At 32.6% G+C, this 7,922-nt stretch overlaps 1 protein-coding gene across 1 annotated transcript; it reads right to left on the bottom strand.

Annotated features, from left to right (window-relative positions):
- Positions 1-239: 239 nt before the first annotated feature.
- Positions 240-2,982, bottom strand: LOC105973922 (putative trehalose-phosphate phosphatase J). The gene is made up of 11 exons (XM_012998963.2): positions 2,858-2,982; positions 2,562-2,774; positions 2,288-2,428; positions 1,945-2,016; positions 1,753-1,845; positions 1,596-1,652; positions 1,398-1,499; positions 1,133-1,280; positions 965-1,035; positions 761-853; positions 240-591 (listed from the first exon to the last, which is right to left on the bottom strand). The coding sequence occupies exons 2-11, from the start codon at positions 2,745-2,747 to the stop codon at positions 532-534; spliced, it is 1,023 nt and encodes a 340-aa protein (XP_012854417.2). The 5' UTR covers positions 2,748-2,774; positions 2,858-2,982; the 3' UTR covers positions 240-531.
- Positions 2,983-7,922: the final 4,940 nt, after the last annotated feature.

Genomic DNA, 7,922 nt, shown 5'->3' with positions numbered 1-7,922 from the left:
ATTTATTTTTATTTTTTTTCTTTATTAATTGGTTCATTTCCTTATTGATCAGTCTAATTTTATTACAATTAAATTTATATTATATTTTGCGTAGTGGATTTGTATGAACACTTTAATTTAAATAACTCTAATAAATTTTATTATAATAGTGTAATATTTTTTTTTACTATAACTGTTCTAATCATGTATTTAAATAATTATTTTTTATACTTTTAAAATGTTATTCCATACATTGCACGAAGAGAGAAATACTAGTGTTACTAAGACACCCTCCTAAGATACAATTTTTTTACCAGAGCACAACCTCTAAATATAGAGAGAATTATATTCCAATAATTGTAGCCACCATTGTTATAAATACAAAATTGATTCCTTTGGAATCAGATTACAAGTAGAAAAGGAAAAAAGAAGTAGATAAATAATTAATTAATTTATTTATCAACCCCTCCCATCCCTCATAAAACAAATAGGACAGGTTACTCTACAATTTCTTCACTAATTAATTAATTAATTAATTAATTAATTAATTAATTAATTAATTAATGGCTTTGTCTTGTTCCATTCCACCAAACGTTTTAGGAAGTGCATAACCTGTGTCAATATTAATCTATCTCATTAGTCATGACTAATTTAATTATAGTGCAGTTAAATCTTTATAAATTAACACAGTCGGGACCAGTAAAAAAATTCTATTAATTTAGCGAAAATAAACTAGTATTTAAGCGAGGTTGTCGGTTTATCGAGATTCTACTGTACTTGCCTCGGAGGGTTCTTGCAGCGAGTAAGTTGCATTCGTTTCTTTGGGAGCCTTCGATACAAGAATTCCTATACCTTGTTCTCTCACGCGCAAAACCTGATCAATAACCACATTAATTAAACCTTTTTTTTCCCATATAATTGATGATCTTGAAAATTTTATAAAGGAAAAAAAATAAATTTACAACATAAATATTATTAAACATACTTTGAATGCATCTTCATCTGTCCTATCGTCGCCTATATAGACTGGAAAAACATCGTCGGATTCTGCATAGCCTACAAAAATCGATAACCAATCGAAAAAAAAATATCAGCAATAATTACACACTATTTTCGACTTTTTTTTAATTAAACAACATATATTATTAATTACCTAATGATTCCAATAAAAATTCGAGGGCATTTCCCTTGTCCCATTTAATTGTGGGACGAATCTCGAAAACCTTCCTTCCTTGACTCAATCGAAGCATCGGGTAGTTCTTGACAACCCTTTTAACTTGATCAGCTAATTCGCACCATCTCTGCATTTCGCGAAATTTCGCAAGTTTAAATTACTTTTTTTAATCTGCTCCAACGGAATATATTTTTTTTTTCCCTTATTTATTTCGGATAATTAAACGGTGAATTTTGTTAATTACCTTTTCCTCAACGCAACGATAGTGTACCGACAGGCAAAATTTGTTGTGCTCCACGTTCGACCCCGGTATATATCTAACTTTCTCTACCAAAGATTTGTATACCTAAAAAAAATGGAGACAAAATATTTAAAAAAAATAAAATAAAAAAGGTTAATTCTCTAAAGACAAACATAGTTAGTTATAAGAAGAGACACCAACCTCATCAATCATGGGTAGAAATTCTCTTGCAGGCTGGCACATGACAGTTTGATTTCCCTGAATAGTTTACAAAGTAAAAATAAATAAATTTAAAAAAAAGTTAAATTTTTAACAATTAAAAAAAATAATAATTAAAATAAATAAAAATTTCACTTACTTTAGTTTGTCTATGGCCCTTTGATGGTCCTTTGATATCCATTCCATGACTGCCAGCATAGTAAAGTTCGGACAATCGAACAAAGTTGTACACCTTCAATATTGATCAGAATCAATAACTTCATCAGATTGATTTTAGAGCAAAGTTGTTAATTACTATGTATATATATATATACATATATATGAAATGTACCTTAGTTCGACACCTTCCACTAACAATGGCTGTCGGGAAATTCTCCGCAACGTTTTTTACCGCTTCTCTCATCTGATTAATTATAGAACAAAAAATTATAAATAATTAAATTTGTATCTTATTCTTGGTGATTTTTTTTTTTTTTTTTTTTTTTTTTTTTATAATTGATGCTACACCTCGTTATTTATATCGGGTGGATTTGAACTGTAGATTTGATTGAATAACTAACTCACTAAGCACACATACATATGTGTGTGCGTGTGTGATTATGTGTAGATCTACGCTTCAAATCCACCTTGTGTAAATAACCAGATGTAACATCTAATAATTTCCGGAGATGTACCTCATTTGTGATGAATGCACGGTCAGGATCGTTTACGATGGGCGATAGAGTGCCGTCGTAATCCAAGAAGACTACGATTTGCTTCCCTTTTGAAGCACTCGTTATCTCCTCGAACTCGGTCAAGGCCGAGGGATGACGAACCTGTTTAAATTAATTAGTCATAAACACGTATTATACGTACGTATACGCACACGACATTCTGAAGGAGAATTGGAAAAAAAAAAAAACACGACGAAAGAATGAATCCAATATCGGGACTTTTAACGGGACTTACGATCCACGAGTTGTGATCTTGGGCGTCGTAGGGCCCACCGCGCGTGGGGGAAGAAGCCCGCATTGAGTCAAGCAACGCGTTGATCATCGCTCCGTTTCCTATGGTCTCAAGATTCTTGAGAAGCTTTTTTCTCGTCAAGTATCCACCGGCAACTGGAATGGCAGGTTTTGCTTCAGAAATCACCATTTTTTTTTCTTGCTACTATTTGAAAATCTGCATTGACATTTATACATCAGAAAAAAAAAAAAAAAAAAAAAAAACACCATAGAACAAAAAGAGTAGAGAATGTGAAGTACCTGGAAAAAAAAGCAACAGAGAAAGGAAGAAAGAAAAATGAAGTAGTGAAGTTTCTTTGTGTTGGGGAAAAAAAAGAAAGAAAAAAAAAAGTGGGAGAAGTGAGACAAAGTGAACAAGTGGCAAGGGAAGCAAAGGGGTGGTCGCATCAATTTATAAGTAACTTCACACCCACTACAAGACGAAAAAGTACCAACTTTTGTTGTTGTATAATTGTGCGCCCATCCAACACCCTCTCTCTCTCTCTCTCTCTCTCTCTCTCTCTCTCTCTCTCTCTCTCTCTCTCTCTCTCTCTCTCTCTCTCTCTCTCTCTCTCTCTCTCTCTACCTTTAGTTTATTGTGTATTATTATACTATAGTACTTGGTGGACTTCACTACACTGTGTTGTTACATACATGGATATAACTTTATACATATTTTAGACAAGTTTTGTATGTATATGTGTGTGATTGTGTGTAAATTAAAAATAAGGAAACAAGTCCATAATGATTTGTACACAATGAAGAATTATAGACATCATGAAGGAAGAATGTGATAGTTCAATGCATGTTGGGGTAAATACTGAAATGTAAGTGCATGTATCGCAAATAAGTAGTAAAAGTGGACTCGGAAGAGTTGGATGTAATACTTCAATTATCTAGTCCTAAGTATTGAATTTTAACAACTACGATTTTTATCCGGCCTATACAAGTTTGTCAAGATTTTAGGTATTTCTATCAAAGACAAAAAAAGAAGAGGAAAACGACTTTCTTTGGAGTTTTTTGATATCGAGGGTTTTTTCATATGTCTACTCTTTCATCTATTAAACATCTAAGAAATTATTCCACCGAACCCACACTTCATAATTGGAAAAACGAGCACCGTGGAAATACATGCCGCTCAGCCAAAGAAAGGCCCGGCGCTTTTACGAGTTCGCTCAACCCTCTAACGAGGTGCAACTTCTCTTTTGAATGCTTCTTCATATTTGGCACTAAATATTTTTGGAAAGTCACTTCAGGCCGCGGGGTCGAAGTTCAGTTCATCAGACCGCAGCGGAGTGGAGCAGCCGCGACAACTTGCTTTCCGTGGTCAACAACCAACCACACGAAATGGGCTCTTTACACGAAAGAATTAACTAAGTAAGAGAATAAAAACAAGGAAATAACAATGGAAGCGGACCTAGGATTTTATCTATGCAAACAAATTATGAATGAAGCATTAATTAACAAATCTCGTAAACGGCTGTTAAGTGTATATTTTTACACTTTATCGTACCTTTTTATTTGAGCTTTTGGTGTGTTTTAACGATAATTGGTGCTTAAAAAGTTGATTTATTGTATTTTAGGTACAAATTGAAGAATTGGAAAAGTATGGGGTCAAAACTGCAATTTTGGAGAAAATATGGGCCAAAAGTGAAAAAATCAAAATTCTGAAGATATAACGCTCGGACGGCCGTCCGAGTTTTAGTTCAAATTGTGGGACGGCCGACCGAGACCCCGAGGCAGTGCAGTAAAGGAATTTTAATTGCACAAGGAAACTGCCTTATTCCTAGATTGAAAGATTTAGCTACTCATGTTCTTAAGCGAAAACATCATAAAAATAATAAAATACATAGATTTAGAAAAGAGAAATAAAGGAAGAACTATGATGACATAATGTGACATATTATATTTACTGTACAAGTATTACTAATGGGGATAAGTTTAAGGACTCCTTGTCATGAACTATTTTGTGACATATTATATTTACAGTACAAGTATTACTAATGTAGACATAATGTGCAGCACTCTTATAAATTGCAGAAACACATGAAGTGCTTCTATAAATAAATCAGCTAGCTGGTTTTTTGAACGAATGGGAAGAAGTATAAGGACTCCTTTTGTGACTTGTTTACTGATGAAGTGACTGTTAATTTTTATGTGCTTTGTAAGTTTATGGAAGGTGGGATTATTTGCAATGCAGATAGCTGCTCGATTATCACAATAAATGACAGTAGAAGTAGTTGTGGTAACTTATAACTGAAGCCAGACCAACTCACTGGCTAGGGAAGTTAAAGTTCGATACTTTGCTTAGCTGTCTCACTTCATTTATCTGACTCACTACATTAGTTGGCATTCCATTTTTTTTTTTAATATTTTTTTAATCTTTATTTTCTTTTAATTTTGTTTCGATGTGGGTTGTCGAAACTCTGGTTAGTTGACTCAACATTATTTAACTTCTACATTTGTTGACATTTTTTTTTCCGGGCGCGGGTCGTTGGATCTCCGGTTAATTAGCTGACTCAATATTAGTTGACTTCAACATTAGTTGACATTCGGACCTTTTTTTTTTCTTCTCCGATGGCGGATCATCGGAGCTACGATTAGTTGACTTCAATACTAAAATAATCGGGTGTCAGCTAATGCTCAGCCAGCTAACGAATAATGAGTTCAATGAAAGAAGAAAAAATGTCGGATGTCAGCTAGTGTGAACTCAACTAATGCATAGTCAGCTTACCAGAGCTCCGACGTCCCGTTGCTGGAAGAAAAAAAAAGTTAGACGTCAGCTAGTGTTGAAGTAAGCTAATGCAAGTCAACTAATCAGAGTTCAGACGAGTCATTGCCGAAAAAAAAATTAAAAGAAAAAACATAAGAGAAAAGGAAAAAAAAAAAGGAATGTCAACTAATGTTGAAGATAATTAATGTTGAGTCAGCTACCTAGAACTCCGACGACCCGCCACCGAAAAAAAAGTTAAAATAATAAAAAAAAAAAAATGGAATGTCAACTAATGTTGAAGTTAACTTATGTTGACCCCGAATCAGGTTTCACCTTGTATAGTTTTATCAGGTAGTACGTGTCTTATACACAGTTGCGACGAGCACTAGACCGGATTGGGGTGCAGATATGCATCGACCGTGATAACAACGACGATGATGATGGTGGTGATGGCGGTGATAGCTAGTAATGGTGATGATGACATGCAACCGACAACGAGAGTGAGACAATATTTTTAGAATATATATATATTTTTTTTTATGTATAATTAGATTGTTACTTTTCTTCGTTTTTTATGTATTATAATTGACTAATTATGTTATTTACAACTACATTCAATGGAATAAATTTTAAATATTACAAAATCATAAGTTAAACATTACAAAAACATAAGTTAAATATTATAAAAAAAAACAAAAAAAAAATTAAAACACAAAATAAAATTACATTAAAATGCAAAATACAACATTTCATAATCTACCCAATCATCGTGCGATGGTTATCATTGTTATCATCAACACCTAGTCTGCCGCAAAGACATTACATGAGGGGTATTGGGGTGGAGAGGGTGGTATTAGGTCAAGGGTTCTGTTCCCTTTGGGTACAGTTGTAAGGCAGTTTATAAGGCCAATTTTTTGAAAAAATAATGAAAGGAAAAAAATTTCTTTATCAAACCCGACATGATGACTGTAACCGTGAGATTTAATGGAGAAATGTAAATCATAGTGACTTCAAATGCTTGTTAGGGTAGCGCACTGGTGGAAGTTGATAGGGGCATGGGGGTCGTTGACCCCCAACAAAAAAAATTAGATATTTGGTACTAGATTTTTTGAATATTACTTTTGGCCCCCCAAAGTTTTTGTAAATATTTATCTTGACCCATTATTTTTTTTTTGTTTTTTCTCCAAAATCTTATATAAATTATAGATGAATATATCATATTTAATATAAAATATAAAATAAGATGGTTAAAACTTGTATTATTTTAAATAATATTTATGAGTATTACTTATTTTTGAATTTTTTTTATCTAACGCCTTGAAAAAAAGATGAGATCGTGCCATGAATCTCCGAAATATTAAGTGCAGTATATTATTAGAATAATTTGAATTAACTTAGATTTTTTTGTGATGATTAAAGTATGATATATATATATATATATGTATATATATATATATATATATATATATATCATATTTTAATTAAAACTTAGTTATATAAACTTATTTTTTGCATGTTTTGTGCACCTAAATTTTTTTTCGGGACTCTGCCCCGAACCCCAAAATTTTAGTTACCCCCCCCCCCCCTCTATATTTTCATCCTGGTTCCGCCCCTGGGGTAGCGCATCCGGATTTGGTGCCCACAAGAAACTAACCCTCATTGAAGTTGAAATTCCCACACTGCGGCTGCCTGAATTCGATTGTAGGATCTTATACCAACTTACCGCCCCGTAACCAATTGAACTATACCTTTGCGGGCATAATAGCAAAACCCTTATTTATTCACTTGCGTGATATGTGGGTTGATCGCTGTAATTTTTATAATATCTAAGATCCTTATTCCTTAGTATCAAATGTGAATTTAAACGGTCAGACATTGGTCCGAGGGGGATTTTTAGAACTACAAAAACATGAGGGAGTTTTTGTAATTAAACTTCACTCGGGGTTTTTTTTTTGATGAATATCTTCACTCAGGGGTTTGTTATTTAATATTCCAATGAGGTAATTATTATTAATATTAAATGATATATTTGAGTAACAACTTAAGCATTTGATTGAGATGGTCATTCAGCATGGTTAGGGGTGAAAGTTAGATGGATCGGATTGGAAATAACATTTTCGGAAAAAATCCAAAAAAAAATCGGAAGTACAAAATCAATTCCAATTCCAAAAAATTCGGAATCTAAAAATTCATTCCAGTTCCAAAAGGCCCGGAAATTTCGGAATTTTGGAAAAAATCGGAAATCACATAAGCTTTAAAATTTCAACCTTTAGCTGAAATTTACTAAAATGTTCATAATTTTTCAAAAATAAGAACATCCACGTCAATAAAAGTAAAACTAATAACTACTAAATTTTAGTTAAAAAATAAATAAATAAATAAACACAGCACAATTCAATAAAACTTCTAACAACAATTCATTATGTCAAAATCCAAAAACAAAACTTGTAAGTGTATTTTTCGGAAATGACGTATTATATAATATATATTATTTAAAGGTGTATTTTTCGGAAGAAAAATTGGAAATTTTCGGAATTAAATCGGATTGGAAATCGGAAATTCCAATTTTGTTTTATATAACTCCAATTTCAATCCAAAAAAATCGGAATTTCG

The sequence above is a fragment of the Erythranthe guttata genome, chromosome 3 (assembly GCF_056151865.1).
Source record: "Erythranthe guttata isolate IM_541 chromosome 3, IM_541, whole genome shotgun sequence".
Taxonomy (NCBI): domain Eukaryota; kingdom Viridiplantae; phylum Streptophyta; class Magnoliopsida; order Lamiales; family Phrymaceae; genus Erythranthe; species Erythranthe guttata.
This window is presented reverse-complemented; position numbering and strand designations above follow the sequence as displayed.